This window comes from Haliotis rubra, unplaced genomic scaffold (assembly GCF_003918875.1).
Source record: "Haliotis rubra isolate DU_JTF1 unplaced genomic scaffold, ASM391887v1 Scf290, whole genome shotgun sequence".
NCBI classification, from domain to species: Eukaryota; Metazoa; Mollusca; class Gastropoda; order Lepetellida; family Haliotidae; genus Haliotis; species Haliotis rubra.
The window spans coordinates 162,826-180,764 of record NW_025766958.1 but is presented as its reverse complement, the minus strand read 5'-3'; the positions used below and the strand labels follow the sequence as shown (position 1 = coordinate 180,764).

The window sequence follows — 17,939 nt, the reverse complement described above, 5'->3', positions numbered from 1 at the left end:
GGTAGGAGTGATACCATCTAATCCTCAAACTCGTTATGAAATAGTCACTAATGATAGTTCCAGGTTTTTGTCCGCGGTTAGTTACATAAAATTCTTCTTCATAGCTATATACATATCGTCTTGCACATGATTTTCATTTCCCAAATTTGACGGAGACATGTGCAAATAGAGAGAAAGGACATTAGTTTCAGTTAGTAATGAACACGTTTCACACCACAAATCAAATAATCTTACATGTGACCACTAAAATTTACATAATGTAGCACAGTCCATTAACATCAAGGTACGACGAATTACAGACCTTCATAAATTGGGTGTGTCTCGATAATCTTACTTGACCTCATCCAATCAGATGACCTATATCAGTTCCGTCCTCATGAGAGAACAGAAAGTAAAACATACAGATCGAAATGAATGGGATACGTTACGGTGATACACGTTGGCTATCGTGATAGGTGAGTGAGTGAGTTTTGTTGTACGCCGTTTTGAGCAATATTCCATGAATATCACGGCGGGGGACATCAGAAATGGATTTGACACATTGTATCCATGTGGGGATTCCAACCCAGGTCTTCGGCGTGACGAGCGAACCTTTTAACCAATAGGCTACTGCACCGCCCCCGATAGAGGTAACAGAGATCGATAATCGTTAACTAAATATCGATCGATTATCGATAAATATCGGAGACATAACTTTGAGCAAAAATGCATAAAATGTCTGAAAGAAATGAATATATTTCACATCACTGGTGAGTGGTGACATGTTTTTGCATGGCTTATTAACAAAACAGCGTCATGAATATAATTTAGAAGCAGACCAAGAATACAGTCCTAATGTGTATATTGCATGAAAATTAATTTTTTAAAATTATTACCGATAACACAAGTTTCATTAAAAATGTTTCCTATCGAAGATATTTCCGATTATCGATCATTTTAGTCTGCCATTATTATATTATCTCTGAAGCGTGAAGTAACCAGTTCGTTGTGCTTCTGTGTAATGCTCTTCAACCCTGACTCCCACGTGGATGTCCTGTAACGATGTCTTTGATATATATATGTATATTTTTTTTATATATTTTTCAGGCGAGGTACTTAGCATTTGTACCTCAACGCAATAGGTACAACAGTAGACAAGGCCTGCGACTGGAGTTGTATGGGTGTGAGGCTCAACAACCAATCCCCGTGAGAAATACACTAGTGTCCCAGGACATACAGGTAAACAGAGACCATGAAGAATATTAATTAATACAATTGTCATCAATGATAAGGACTCTAAATTTAATGATCGTATTATTAAAATATATAGAGATATATCTACATTTCTAATATTGCAAAGGAAAACCCAACACATTTAAATATAATTTTGAAAAACATTTACCTGGTTGAAGAATTCTTGGCACAAAAAATATCCCAATGAAGTCTTTGCCATATGAATGGTCTGATCTACGTGAAATATTTAGCTAAAGCTTAATAGCTTTAAGAAGTAAGCTAAGCACATGATCATTAAGTCATACAAGTGACGAACTAGCTAGGAACATGATCATTAAGTTATATTAATGACGAACTAGCTAAGCACATGATCATTAATCCATATAAATGACGAACTAGCTAAGCATATGATCATTAAGTCGTACAAGTGACGAACTAGCAAAGCACATGATCATTAAGTCATAGAAATGACGAACTAGCTAAGAACATGATCATTAAGTCATATAAATGACGAACTAGCTAAGCACATGGTCATTAAGCCATATAAATGACGAACTAGCTAAGCACATGATCATTAAGCCATACAAGTTTTGCTTTTGCCCACATTGTATAGTTTGTCTCGTCTATGTAAGTGCTGCTAAACCTGTTAAAAAGTATCAGCATCAAGAGACACCTGTTCCTCTTACAGCAACATCCGCTTATATATCTGCATTTGCAGCAGCATCGACATCGATATCTCCATAATCCAAAGGGTGGTGGGGTAGCCTATACTAGTGGTTAAACCGCTCGCTCGTCACGCCGAAGTCCCGAGTTCGATTCCCCACATGGTAACAATGCGTGAAGCCCCATTTCTGGTGTCCCCCGCCGTGATAGTGCTTGAATATTGTTAAAAGCGGCGTAAAAATAAGCTCACTCACTCACCTAATCCAAATCTACGTCTGCATAAGCATCTAATTCTTCATCTTTTACATCTGCATCAAAACCTCTACATCTATATCTGCATGAACACACACCATCTCATCATCCAATCAATATTCCAGGGAAGCAGTGAGTGGTTACCCAGCCAGAGTCCATATGTCATCAACACTCTCATCAGGATTCGTCCAGGAGCACATGTCAAAATACAGCCCGGAGTCAAGGTTATATTCAATTCTTCAGACGCAGGATTCATCGTTCTTGGTAAGGACATACAGAGATGCAATCTTACATCTGATACCAACTTTAGTCTACACAGCTTTTTTTCCTAACTTGTACTTAAAACAAACAGTTCACTTGCCAGTGACAGTGACAAAATCAACAGGTTCTGGCTGAAAGCATTTACTGCTGTAAACAAGCTCCTCATGATGTGTGTCTCAGTGCTGTGATAATGAAAAGGCGGGAAACTAGGACGACAGAAAAACATAGTGTTACCATTGAATACAACTTGGAATATTTCTATTTCAGGTACATTGGAGGCCCGAGGTCTCAGTGGATTACCTGTGGTTTTCACAGCTTCAAATGCCTTCACAAACTTGACAAACATGTGGGCAGGCATTGAAGTTGTCAGTCAAGGTATGTATGGTCTTAACGGTGGAGCGGTGGGGTAGCCTACTTGTTAAAGCGTTCGCTCGTCACGCCGAAGACCCGGGTTCGATTCCCCACATGGGTCCAAGGTGTGAAGCCCTTGTCTGGTGTCCCCTGACATTTCTGGTGTCCCCGCCATGATGTAAAACCAAACTCACTTACTCACTCTTAATGGTCAGAGCAAACAAAGAACCAACCTCTAGATATACCAACAGATGTTCTGTCTGTTTCCAGTTTGCCCGAAGGTTCCTGTGGTGCTTGCCATCAGCAACTAATGGGTTCCTAGAATCCCAACATGACGATACACATGGTCACTGTGGTAACCATACAGAAATTTCAATTTGTATTATCACTCACTTTGGGTATTTCTAAATACAAATAGTTCATTGTGAAAGGTCCAACGCAGTTTGAGGAATGTGCGGTCATAAGATCATTTATGTTCGAGTACATCCTTTAACGTGGAATCATTGGTTTTACTGCATCGGTTATAAAATACCCACTTTGTTTATTAAGCTAACTGTGGTAAGTAATCGGTGTCACGTTCTGCTATATGGTACCCTTTTCTAATAAATATTCAGTCGTCCTGTAACAGATGAAAACATTTCTTCTAAATTTACCAGATGCTTAAAGCTATAATAATTGTGACCATCATAACAAAAATGGTCTCTTCCGATTCACTTTCCGTACCTGGATATTTTACATTTCTATATCACAACTGCATTATTATAAAGTGTTCATGAATTCCTCCATTGCAAGATGGCGTACATTATGACGTGTCCTTATGTGAGCCTCTTTTTAACTTGCAGGAAATTTGACTTTGGAATTCAGCCACATATATGGAGCAGATGTCGGCATCAAAGGAGCTCTTGGATCCATTACTATAAGACACTGCAACATCCATCACAACGACAGAGGAATAAACCTTGAGATTGGGGATACAGTCCAAGACAGAATTCAAATATCAGGAACCATCATATCAGACAACACCCAAGAGGGCATATACGGAAAGGATTGGCCTCAAGAGAATTCCTATATCGGTGTGGAAGATAGTGACATCTTGCGTAATGGAAGGGGTGGTATAAATTTTTACACCGAAGCTGTGCTATTTGCTCATAACTGTAGATTTTCTAATAATTTGCATGGAATATACACCTATTATGCAGGCATTGGTGCGACCATAAAGAAGTGTATGTTTGAGAACAATTTGTACAAGGGATTTGTCATAAGTAATGCAAGATATAACAGACAAATGAACATTACTTTTGACGAAACTCAATTCAAGAAGAATGGACAAGAGGGCCTTAACATGTACATACGAGGTGCAGTCTCGGATATGCACATTTCTATAACAAACTCTCACTTCACCAATAACATCTGGCATGGTGTTGTGATTCAAGGAGAGTTCTCTCGCACCCGACCTGAAATACTGCTGAGGAATAATACAATGGAGGGGAGCCAAACCACGAACTACAACCTGATGTATATTGATACAAGAAATTCTATGTATGGAAATATTATTATGACCGAAAATGTTTTTCAAACACGAAAAGGCATTCGCATACAAGGCAGAAATTTTGTCGCATTTAATATTTCAAATAACATGTTTACTGGTGTCAAAGGAGACATCGGGATACTTATAGACGCAGAGGGCACAGTCCTGTCTGGTAATATCTTCACCAACTGTTCCACGACGTCGGTGATTCACACAAAGAAAATTGTACAGATCCACAACAATGTCTTCCAGAACCCACAGGCACTCTACGTCCTTTTTGTTGATGTGGATTATTCTGAGAACCAAAAATTGAATGCAAGCCACAATTTTTGGGGAAGCAGTGACCGGTTCTTTGTTCGGTCCAGAATCTGTGACTTCTATTGTGATGTCACAAAAATGATTGTGGAAGTGGATCCATCCTTTGTCTCAGCGATGCTCAGTGAACTGTCATCGCAGTTAGACTCGGACATTTTTGAAATCAACAGTGAAAATGAGTTTGGAGGAATGTTGGACAAGTCAGTCACTCTTCAACCCAACCAAGTACTGTATGTGAACAGAAGTGTGTATATTCCAGAAGGGACTGAGCTGACAATAAGCAAGAACACCACACTGGTGTTTCCATACAAGCAAGGGGTTTTGGTTAGAGGTTAGTTTTCAGATAGAATGTCCTATATGTGAAATGTACAAGTTTCTAAATGTGTTCCGCTCTCATCTCTTTACAAGATTTAACTAACCTTTAACAAATACATATTTTGACTATAACTAGTTGATCTATTTTAGATCAATTTTTTGAGAGAGTAAATGTTATATGTGTATGTCTACACATTATTTGGCTGATAATTTCAGGAATATTAACAATACAAGGAGAGGCAGATGCCAACGTTGAACTAAGGAGTGATGGTTCCCCCAGCAATCAGCGATGGGGTGGCATCATATTCAATGCTACAGGTGAGACCTTTCTGTCCTGATATAAGAACAGGTAAAACCCACATTCCTTTGTTACAACGTAACATTGCATAATTGCGTAATTTCTGCCCTGTTAAAACTGAAAACTGCAACCCTAATCAGAAAACATATCGGAGGCGTTGTGGATAATCTAATAGAAACGTCCATATTTCCGACACAATGGTAACAATGTACCTTTCATACATATATTGTCAATGTTAAAGATATCATATGTAAAGAGGAAACGACTGATCAATGAACCAACATAAATTGACAATCTCTCAATAAGAGTTTTCATGTTTCAGGATCGTCCCTGCAACACACCATATTGAAACATGCGGAGACAGGAATACGTTTATCCATCAATGATTCTGGTGAAATTAGAGCTTCTGATTCCATCATTTCCCAATGCACAACAAGCATAGCTGGGCAGCTGTGGTCTGAAGTCTCCTTGTCCCTTGAAAGAGTGAAAGTAAATGAAACCAACAGATTCATACTTTTGGACGGCCTTATTTCACACCCAGTGTCATTGAACATCATTGAGTGCGAAATTGAATGTTCGCATGGAACACGTCTTCAAACGAAAAACAATGAGGCCAACTTTCATGTCAAAATGAGGTCTACAAAACTGTACTCCACGTACACAGGATTTTACATGCGGTCATGTACTTCAAATATTACCATAAACGCACAGGATTCTGTTTTTAAGAGTACATATAGTTCTTACAGTTTTGATATTGGTGGAGGAGTATTAAACATAACATTCAGGGGAGTCTCAGTTATTGGAGATAGGGGAGCCTCGTATTTCAGAACATGTGTCGGAAGTCGTCAATATCTTGCAGCAGGAGCCATAGATATTCAAGATTCGATCTTTGATGTACAATCTGTAGTTGCATTGGACTTTGGGGGACTATACTACCAGTATAATGCAAGACATGACGTCTTACTTATAAATAACACATTCCGCATACAAAATCAGAATTATGAAGGTGTTAAGGCGCTTATCAGGAGGGACAGCCTTCCTTGGAGTATGACCATACATGACAACAGGTTTGAAAATTGTGGATTAAAAATTGAAGGTAGCGCTCCAAATACATCAATAGATGGTAACACTTTTGTGACTGAAAAGTCAGCTATGGACATTAATGTTCAAACGCCCAAAGGTGGTATCACAAGAATTAGTCAAAATCGTGTACAGGGTGGCGATGTAAAAGTGAAATCTGAAGGCGACAGGGAAAGGTTCTACTTAATAAGCAACACTTTCAACTCGAGTATTATCATCCTAATGAGCCCCAATGTGACTTTGAATGAGAACACTTTCCTTGCTGGCCAGGACTATGATATCAGATTTGAAGGTAGTGGTTATGCAGACAAAGAAATCAACTCCACACACAACTATTGGGGTACCACAGATGCCAAGGACATAGCATCGCGAGTATATGATTCATCATATGACACTTCTCTTCCAACAATCACATATGTACCTTTCTATGGATTCCCCAACTTAACCGATCCCAGGTCTCCGGTCCATAGTTTTATTTCTGCTGATGGTACACTTGGTGGAAGCGTTGGAGGGACTGTTACCCTTACACCCGAGGAAAGCCCGTACACTGTGGCTGAAAATATCGTGGTCGGAAAACTGGAGACACTTATAATTGAGGCGGGAGTGACTTTGCGGTTTGAGAAGGGATCTGGAATCTTTGTAGAAGGTAATTATTATCTTTTCATCTGCTCTCTATATTATCAGGCAATGGTCGTTTATTAGTTACACGTCAGTGGTATAATATCATTTCAGATCTTATTTTCGTGGTTATTCTCTCTGCACTGCATAATGCATGTATCTAGCCATATAGTGAAAATGATTCCACCAAAGCACATGATGTATTCAAATAATGATCATTCAAATTGGTTGCATCAGGTTCTAAAAGGAGCCTTTCAAATAACTCCTTTGTGGTCTTGCGTTACTACTTTATGGGTAGAAATGTTGTCGAAAATCTAGACAATTCAAAATGAAGCATATCAGCAAGACTATGTCATTAACATGGTGGTTCTGTTGTGCAGAGCTATGGCTCTTTACGTCAAATGTGATCTGATCCTGTGATTTCTTCTACTGACAGGCACTTTGCCTTCTCCACCAATCGTTTATTTGTGATGTGGATATGAACTATCTTTTCACTCACTGGCAGAAGTGTCATTTTCCACTGCTCCACATTGTTTCAGTATCTGTTTGATAGTCTCAAATCCACTGCTGCTTCAGTAAGATATTGCCTTCCCCGCTTGGTATCTGTTTGACATTGTGTTGGCAATAGCGGCGACAGACAATGGATGATTCACGGTCGTGCATTGATTGGCTATTTATTAAATGTTTGTCACACAGTTTGAAAGTCAAAGGTGTGACCATTTATGTTGAGAGGGTCTCACAGGCAACATGTTATTGAAGGTGTTGACGACCGTTTGACAACCACGAATATGACTTCTATTCCTATCTTTTTAAAAAACTGAGGTTCTTTCAGCAAACGGAATACCTCAGAGCATTAAATACCATGTAATGAGATTGAATGATTGCCATGATAAACATTTCATAATGTTGCGACCTTATTGTTGATTATAAGAACTTAATCTATTTAGGTGAACTTATTGTTCGCGGCAACAAGAGTCATCCCGTGAGGGCCGTGCCAGTTACTCCAGGAGTGAAATGGTCAGGAGTAAGATTACTAGCTAATCGTTGTAAGTGAAGAATTTGAATATTATGTTTTGAGAATTTCACTACAGATAGCAAAACTTCCGCCTCTGGAAGTAGCTAACATCACGTATCGCAATTAAGGGGGATATGCTGGGATGTCAATAATCATATTCAATTATTATTACATTCCATGTACGATGATTGTCAGATGATTATAAATAAACGTTTAGATATACATTCGCATAAAGTGGAAAAAGAAGCGTTTACCTTGACACTCAATTTTTTGTTTATTAAATATATTCATTACTCATCCTTGATAAATAAAATACATGACAATATACTTTGAAAGTAACCAGAGTGTGTACTTTGTTTTAAACTCAACAGACCGTCCGTTTCCCATTGCTGACACAACTGTTCGACTTGTCGGAGGGGTGAAAAACAACGAGGGACGTCTTGAAGTTAAGATTGATGGAACTTGGGGGACTGTCTGTCATGGTGGTTTTGACAGAAATGATGCCAAAGTCGTTTGCCAAATGCTTGGATATGAGTAAGTGTGTGTTTTAATTAGATCATTACTTTATGATTTTTAAAAAAACAAAAAAGAGAAGTTTGGTGCCTCCTGATCTTTTGGCGCAGATCAGGAGAGTGCCCGGATTCTCCATCGGGAGCACAGCCCTTCTGATACTCTGGGTAATGCAGAAGGCTGCAGTGTTGGGGCCTTCATATTCTCAGGAAAGTCCTTTGTTGGTTCAACTAAGCAACGTTTCTTGGAAGGAGTCCCATTCGCTGTATGGGCTGCGTGGAGAGGGGGCAAGAACCCTGAGCAGACTATGAGCCCTACCTTCCTGAGCCAGGATCACCCGACCCCTCTCTACTGCATTTGTATCTGAATCTGCAAAACATATAATAATAAGTTCATCTGTATAGCGCCCTATATCCAAACACCATATGATATTGTAACATAAAATATAGATTAGATCTGTTGTGTGGATGGGAGTGAAATATTCGCCCTATCAGTAAAATGGAAACACCTACAGCTAGTGAGAGATGATAAACCGATATCCTAGATTAAAGTCATATACTGCCACTAGTCAAAATTTCAAGGCCAACTATGACTCAAGGCTCGGATCACCCAAACGACAGTGTAACATCATTTTCGAGACCTATCGACGTTTGTGTTATAAACTAAATTATGATGGAATTAATCATTCTCTCTTAGCTTTTACGTGTGTGGATTGGGTCTATGAATATACGTCTGTATCTGTCTGCAGCTACACAGTAACACCTGAGGTGTTTTATGGTCCAAATGACTTTGGTGAAGGTTCGGGCCCAATACACCTTGGCAACCTGCGATGTACAGGCAACGAGGAAACGCTGATGGAATGTGATAGATCAGGGTTTAACTGTAACCACAGAGAGGATGTAGCAATACGATGTGGTGAGAAGCTACTGCCTACTCCTCAAGGTACGTGTTCAGCGCCTTGTCCAGCAGCATCCATTCTGTTTCCAGTATAACATGGTAGCCAGTGAGGATTGAATGTGTGGGAGTTGAGGGAAGGGTGGGTGTGTTGGGGGAGTGGGTGGTGGCGGTAGTAGTTGGGGTGTGTGTTGGCGGGTGTGTGTGTGTTGGTGGTTGGGGGATGGAGCTAGGTGGTTCTGGTCTCGGTTACTTTTAATCTACTTGTCAGTGGTCAAGTAACATTTTTTATTATTTTCTGAATGCCAATGCTATCGAAAATGATAATTCCCGGCCAGACACATTTCCCTTCCAGATATTCCTCCAGTCAGAATGGAAATGTGTTGTTGTCCAGTATAAATATGTGTACGTGGACATTATGTGTTTGAGCTATTTACATTTAAGGTCCACCATAAGGCAGATCTGGATGAAAACTTAAATTTCAACACACATAACGTGGTGGTAAAAGACACATGTATCATACAGACAGTATTTCAGGAAATTAATTATTTGGTAAGTGTAATCACAACACTTTCATATTATATCTTATGAATTATAACAACCCATTTGGCCACCTGAATAACCTAAAACCTGAGTTTCTGGCAGCTCTGACCATGCCAAAACGGACACTTCTCAAACCTTCAAACATTCTTCTTTATTACATCAAGGGTTTTCACATAAGTTTCAAGTGTCATGATTTGCCAAATCCATATTGAGGATAACTGAGATATTTGTAATTGTAGATATCGGGAACGATGTGCAGCTTCGCCATTTCCAAATGAATGACACAGATTCTGGTCTTGAAATCAATGGAAATGTTACACTCATGGAAAATGTCGTATCATCTTACTCAGGAGGACACGGTGTCACTTTCAAACTTGGAATGAAAGGGATACCTCCTGTTATCCACATTGATGGACTGGAGTCAGTAAACAACCATCTGTCAGGAGTCAGAGTTGACTTGGACACAGATGATTTTATAAGCAAGTCACAAATCAGGATATCGAACTGTGATGTACATTCAAATACAGCATATGGTGTTTACATCCAGCAATATGTGAACATTTCTCTGACATCGTGCCGCTTTTCTGGGAATTCCTATCAAACGATCTTTTCCGAAAGTGACGCTATGATAAACATTGAAGATTCCATTTTCTCAAACGGCAGCAATAGTGCATTTTACATGTATTACAGAAGGAGTACAAAAAGGCATTTACAAATTTCTGTTAAAGATTCACAGTTTTATGACAGCGATTTAAAAATTAACTATCGCTGGAGAGATGGAAGACATTTGTTTCATATACCGTCATCAGGTTTTCGTCAAGGCTTGTATATTGCACTCATTAACAATACATTCCATAGGATAAATGCGAATATGGTGTATTGTTACAGTAGGTACGAATCCACTTCCATGTATATTAAGGACAACACATTCAAAAATATTACCGGTGGTATTGTTTGGTTACAACAACTAAATTACAAGAAATTTCAGTTTCAGTTTGTAAATAACGTTGTAGAGAATGCATCAATGCCATCTTCTGAACCACTAATGAAAATCCTTGATCAGCAAAATGCAGGAGGTAATCTCAACATTGTCAATAATACATTTTTTGCGAATAAAGCATCACAGATAATACTCATCGGGGATATTAAAGAACCTGAAAGAAACATGAGCATAACAGGGAACATATTCAAGGATAACATATGCTCTGAGACTGTAAATACTGCTTCAAATCAGCTCACACTGAGGAACAATATTTTTAGTAACCCATCTTCCAAGTGCGAGCTAGTAGCACCAGCATTTGCAAGATGGTATGACATTGATGCTCGATGGAACTTCTGGGGAAAGCAAGACATGGATTATGTCACGCATAGGATATGTGGATTTGACATTGACATGGCGAAGTTGTTTGTGCATTATCTGCCGTACTACCTGTCTGAAGATTTAACTGATGCTTCAAGGTCACCTCAGACAACCTTCACAGGTGGTGAGATCACTGGTCAGGTACATCTTCTAACATCTGAATCACCGTACAGCATAAAGAGATCAATATTTGTTAGGTATGTACAAACTCTTTATTAACATACATTGGCTCATGTAAATATCATTGTTATGCAGCTTGTTGCCATGTGCTAACAGTTCATAACTGACATTATCAAGACAATTTCAGAATGGTCATGTTTTGCATATTTTAACTTTCTGGACAATCTGATTTCCAGTGGTTCATTCATATAACTTCCACGGCAATCTTAGACTAATTGCAGCATGTCTGAAGTTATTCTATTAATGCTTTATTATCACTACCACATGTTAATTTTTCATTCTTTTTATCAGGTCGGAGGGCATATTACGCATTGACAGTGGTGTGGAACTACAGTTCGAAAAGAATACTGGAATCTATGTTAATGGTATGGGCAGTTTGGTGTTGATGGCTTCAATGTATATGCATAGTGGTGGTGAGCGAGTATGGTTTTGCGCAGCTTTTAGCAATATTTCAGCAATATCACCGAGTGTGACACCAGAAATTGGCTTCACACATTGCACATGTGGGCAATCGAACCCGGCTTTTTGACGTGACGAGCGAACGCTTCAACCGCTAGGCTACCCCATCGCTCCAAATGCAAAGTGGAAGTGATGCTGCCATGTGTGAAATTCACCAAAACGGTTTACAGTGTGATTATGCAAACATATTTCCATAAATATAATACAGATACCGTTCAGAATTATCCTAAGTTTGTCGTAATCATTATCCCCTTTGTTGAAAGGCGTGCTTGTGGCTGGAGAAGGTGGAACTGGAGAGAGAGTCCTACTGACCGGATCTACAACGATGCTATGGTTTGGGGTTGTGCTTCCGTACAAGACAGGTACTGTGAAGCGTTTTAACATGTGTTTCAGCACCATTTCAAGGATTGTCAGCATGTTAGGTTGGATGTAAACAAACAATGGTGATGTTCATACTTTTGTTGTAAGACTTGGATGCCATTTGGCTAACAAGATCATGTCAAGTTCAGATTAAAATGTGAGTTTCAATCGAACTATTCAGACAGCGAACTGCAGTGTCTGAGCCACCAATGCTCCTTTTGCAATATGAATGTGATAACATCTAATGCTGGCTAAAGAGATCGACAATCGGAAATATAGTCGATAGGAAAAAAAGTATTTATGATTATCGATATTGAAATGGGGTTATCAATAATATCGTACATCAACGTTTGTGATAGAATAGATATATAATTTACTCTCACAATACACAAAGATAAGTATTCATTCAGGGGCTGCTTCTAAATTATGTTCAGGACGCTATTCTGTTAGTATTCCATGCACTCACCAGTGATGTCTAATATGTTCATTTGTTTCACACATTGGGGCTACGTTAATTCTCCGATATTTATCGATAATTAAAGAATATTTAGTTAACGATTATCGATCTCAATAATCTATATCGATAGCCATCCCTAATAGCAACCAATATATATGTTTTAAAACATGATGTATCTAAGTGACAGTTTTGCAATTCATAGGATTCACAATTTCACTTTGAGATACACGCTTTTGTTCACAGAGGGGGTATCTAAGAGCGTCAGACTGACCAACGGAACAAAGCCGAATGAAGGACTACTTGAAATTTTCGTGAGTGGGGCGTGGTCAACCATGTGTGGCATTGACAGGGCGGAGGCGCTTCTTGTCTGCAAGGAATTGGGTTACGGGTATGTATACTAAGCAACAAAAGAAATGTCAGTTAGGAATTTTCCTTCGCAGAAATGGATAACTGTAAACTTATTTAATGTATAAGTGGCAGACCAAGGGTGACCCAAAGACGACAAAACCGCCATGTTGTGCGACGGCATGTACAGAATCCCTTCATGCAGGCATCCGAAACAGCACACCAGACAGTGGGACCACACGGAAGACCAATCAGTACTGATACAGTACTGATACAGTACTCCGACGTCTTAACAGCGGGAACCACCATTGCCGTAGACCATACCGTGGACCTTTCCTCACCCCTCGTCATCGGCGTGAACGTCTACAGTTTGCCCTAGAACACCAAAACTGGCGATACAGGCAATGGAGAACTGTTCTGTTCACAGATGAGAGTCGATACTGCGTATCAACTGCAGATGGCAGAACAAGAATATGGCGACGACGTGGCCAGCGTTACTCAGAACAATGTGTTATGGAAAGAGACTCATGGGGAGGTGCAAGCATCATGGTATGGGGTGGAATAGGCCTGAACCAGAGAGTGGGTCCTGTGGTGTTTCAGAACTTTGGTCCAGGGAGAGGAGGCGGAATCACAGCGGTGCGCTACATCGACCAGGCTCTCAGACCCCACGTTATACCACATTTCGCACGTCACCGGAACAACATTTTCCAGCACAACGCCCGGGCCTATACTGCCAGAGCTACACGAGACTTCCTACAGCAGAACGGTGTCAACATTATGCAGTGGCCAGCCCTTACTCCTGATTTAAACCCAGTTGAACATCTTTGGGATGAAATTCCGAGGAGACTGAATAATGCCACACCAAAGCCGAACACAGCCGATTTATTGCGCCAGGCCTTTCTCAGAGTGTGGTTCTAGGAGCCAATGGCCTTCATCAATCGATTGGTGCACTCCATGCATAGACGCTGTGCTGCAGTTGTTGCCGCTCGTGGTGGTCACACAAGATACTGAAGTCAAGGGTCTGAATGGACTGCAAACGTTCACGTAATGTCTTGAAATTGTGCTGAGTTATTCATTGATGTGTCAGGATATTGTACAAAAAAAATGTTTTTGATCCGCTTATTATGTCCATTTCTGGAATGATTTGATAACAGTGCCTATCTAATTTTGAAATCGTACTGACGTTTTTTTTGCTGCTGATATATATAAGTAAAATCTACTTTGATTAATAATGTTGAATTTATTGAACCATTAGGAATCAGTGATTACTATGTATACACTGGGGTAGGGGTCTCTGAGACATTCACTTCTGAATATTGGATTGTTTATAGCATTGGGGACGAGGGTGTAAAGGGCAATATGCATGTAGGTGCAATAAGGTAATAACCAATTTCGGGGTCTCCGATCGTGAGATTGCTGGAATACTGTTAAGTCGACGTAAAACCACACTCGTTCGCCAATGATAGCATTTAGTGTGAAAAATTCAGGTTCCTGTTACAACTTGCACTTGATGATCGGGGTTTTATAATTGAAGTTATTAAGCCATACGGGATATTTCCTGGGCTGAATTATTACAATAAGTGGCATAACTCTCTGTCTATTCTGACATTGTTTGGATTAAGAACACCTCCCTGTACCAGACCCGTGAAGATTCAGTTGAGAATTGGTCTTTAAGCAACCCATGCTTGTCGTAAGAGGCCACTAACAGGATCGGGTGGGGAGACTCGCATGTCACATGTCACTGTATCCCAATTGCGTAAATATATGTTCATGATGTTAATCACTGGAATGTCTATTCCTGACTCGATTATTTACAGAGAGCCGCCATACAACTGGAATATTGCTGAGTGCGGAGTTAAACTACAAACAAACAAACCTAGTTGTACTAGGTTTCTCTACAAATCGCCTTCTATTTTGTCATTATATAATATCCTGCTTTCTGATTGAACCACCTATATCAAACCTATGTTAGACAATGTAACAATTACCATCTTACCAAAGAAATAATCATTTCATGGTAATTATTTCACAAATCTGATATGTTATAAATACTGTTTTGCCTACTCAACTTTGCAGAAGCATCGAAATATATTTTAGACAGCGAATTGTGAGAACAACCGAGAGTTGATTTCAACATTATCTAATATGAACAATGTTTAACATTTGTTGCAACTGTAGATTGTGCATTTCTGTAAAAATTGAATTTGGACCTTTTTGCAAGGGTTGTTTACATCCTGTCTGGCTAGGTTTTAAGGTCTCTTAAAAGTGTTCGAGTCAACCATATGGTTTAACTGAAAGAATACACAGTTGGTTCAAAACTAATTCCTTGAATATTTATTTAACCTGCTGAAAATATGTGACATCAATGATGCTCATTCATGATGTAATATCTACATTGTGTTCGTTTATTTTGCCATTTTGTGTAGGGAGAAACTAGTTTTCCAAAACTATTTTCTATCCATAAACGTCAACATATTTGACGTTCTGAGAAACAATTACATGTATCACAAGGCTGGAATGTTTGATGCTTTTAAATCAAAACACAGTTTCTCAATCTGAACCAAGTCTGTTTATGCTGTTCGTCTTTTCTAATCAGTGTAAGGTTTTAACGCAAAATGGACAATATTTTAGATCAGAAGAATATGAGACGTACCTGCATGGTGGGGGAAATGGACCAGTTCTCCAGGATCTCAACTGTGAAGAATGGGCCTCATCTCTATCTGACTGCCAGCCCAGATTCTCTTCCAGTAGATACTGTGACAACCATGGAGGATCAGGACTCCGATGCCATAAGTTTGTAGCTCACACAGGGACACATACATGTAAGGAAAACTCACATATCCAGGCCAAACTGATGTGAAGTCATTGTAAAACACAAACATATAAAGGGAAAGTGTGTGAAAATCATCTATAGTGAGTCTTTTGTCAGATTCAAATATTGCTTACTGGTTTTGCATATTATTATATGAAAATCGTTTGGTATATCTATTTTCTCCATACGCAGCTATTACTTGCTGATATGTTTAAAGTGTTAAGCATAGAATGAGATTAAACTAGATTGTTGTGGTGGATAGATGGTTGATGGTTGATGTTGATGTTGATGGGATGACAACACAAGTTGAAATATTCACAGTTAAAGTTTGTTTACATGGTGTGAAATATCGTGCGTGTATACAGTTTCTTTGGCCTCAAGATGTCGCATTACTTAATGAAGGTGATCTCCGGTATCTCCTTTGACAAGTTGGATTTATTGTATATGTTCTGTTTCCAGTCTCCTACCTGGAAAGAGTGTCCATCCAGGATTCGATAACTGGTCTTGTGGTGGAGACTCCCACAGTACGCTTGTCCAACTGCCATATCAACAACACAGAGAAAGTAGGCCTCACTGTCCAGACTGACACCATTGACCTTGACCTGAACGGAACAGTTGTAGAACATGGGCAGTCAACAGGTATATTGGCTAAAGTAACTAAAGCTTTCCGTCTCAGGAATGGCACAACACAACACAATCACGGAAGTGGAATTGTCTTATTTGGGACATCGGCTCCTACAACGGTTGAAACAATGAACATCGTTAATAACAGTCTTCATGGTTTGGAAACACAGGTGACTAAACATATCAACAAAGGAGTGTTACACATAAAGAGCAACAGATTTGTGGATCATGGCTTGGGAGGCTCGGGCCTTCAACTGCATTACACATCAGTGTCGAATACCAAGGTGTACGTGGAACAGAATTCATTTAGTAATAATGTTAAGTCCATGGATGCCAGAGTGGGGAGTACGTATTATCGTTACAGTGAAAACAGTTGCGTCATCAAGGGGAACATATTCAAATCAACTGGTCAAGTATCAGCGTATTCAGGAAACCTAGCATCTCTTTACATTGAAGACAACTCTTTCAAGAGTTCATTTGGTGGGGACAAATGTTTCCTGAATGTGGAGGTGGATGATACAAGAGGTGGTGACAAAGTTCAAAATATCAGTCTGTCAACCAATAGTTTCCAAAATATCACAGGTCGATGTGTTGTTTATGTAAAATCAACAAAATTTGAATTTAATGGGACGCTCACTTATAACCAGATATTCAGTTCCCCCACCGATGAAGGGACAGTCTTGTTAGACTCGAAAAACGTTAGTCTCTATTATAACACGTTTGATAACCCGAGAGCTGATTACGAACTAAAGATCCTGTTAACTGGAGAGGAGCAGATTAATGCTGAACACAACTGGTGGGGAAGTGCTGATCCAGCCATTGCCGGACAACGGATTCTACACAAGGATCTTGACCAGAGGCTCCTCAAGGTGGACTACCTTCCACTTCTCACTGATCAGAATTTCGACTGTTCAGAGGTGCAGAACTGCAGTGATAAGGGTGAATGTGTTCGGCCAAATGGGTGCAGATGTGACGAAGGTTGGGCTGGAGTGGATTGTTCTGACTTCGACTGTTCTGGTGTTAGCAGTTGTAATGGAAATGGTTTGTGTAAGGGGCCAAACCAATGCGATTGTTCTCTGGGATGGGAGGGGCCATCCTGTGTCATTGCCACATGCCATGAAGTAAATGACTGTGGTGGAAATGAAAGAGGATATTGTGTGTTGCCTGAGAGTTGTACATGTTTTCCCCAGTATAGCGGAACTGACTGCTCCAAGTGTGCACCCTTACGATGGGGAGACCGTTGCCTTCCTTGTCCTCAGTGCAACCATGGATACTGCAACCTCACAAATGGTAAGTTGACAATTATTAACAAGTATGTTTCTATTTACATGTGATCTTGTGAAATTATGAAACTTGTTTCAATGTGACCCCTCAGTCTTTACCATGAAGCGGGCGTTGTAATTAAAGATATCTATCCTGATTCAGAAAAGTTACTCGAAATCGGGTAAAATATTACAATAGACCCCTGTTATTGCAATTTTGCAGTC

The 17,939-nt window shown here is 39.7% G+C and overlaps 1 protein-coding gene across 3 annotated transcripts in view; it reads left to right on the top strand.

Annotated features, from left to right (window-relative positions):
• The window catches only part of LOC124281912, a 139,929-nt gene that overhangs the window by 6,598 nt on the left and 115,392 nt on the right, over positions 1-17,939 (top strand). The window contains exons 4-18 of one of the 3 annotated variants that reach the window (XM_046717914.1): positions 1,087-1,218; positions 2,253-2,391; positions 2,656-2,763; positions 3,582-4,913; positions 5,114-5,215; positions 5,518-6,921; positions 7,841-7,939; positions 8,280-8,442; positions 9,167-9,360; positions 10,095-11,412; positions 11,687-11,760; positions 12,118-12,216; positions 12,915-13,059; positions 15,648-15,838; positions 16,288-17,742. The exons of 1 other annotated variant lie outside the window; for it this stretch is intronic. In XM_046717914.1, coding sequence (XP_046573870.1) covers positions 2,733-2,763; positions 3,582-4,913; positions 5,114-5,215; positions 5,518-6,921; positions 7,841-7,939; positions 8,280-8,442; positions 9,167-9,360; positions 10,095-11,412; positions 11,687-11,760; positions 12,118-12,216; positions 12,915-13,059; positions 15,648-15,838; positions 16,288-17,742 — 6,607 coding nt within the window. In that variant the 5' untranslated portion in view covers positions 1,087-1,218; positions 2,253-2,391; positions 2,656-2,732. The remainder of the gene's footprint in view (positions 1-1,086; positions 1,219-2,252; positions 2,392-2,655; positions 2,764-3,581; positions 4,914-5,113; positions 5,216-5,517; positions 6,922-7,840; positions 7,940-8,279; positions 8,443-9,166; positions 9,361-10,094; positions 11,413-11,686; positions 11,761-12,117; positions 12,217-12,914; positions 13,060-15,647; positions 15,839-16,287; positions 17,743-17,939) is intronic. One more of the 3 variants, XM_046717915.1, reaches the window with a different exon arrangement.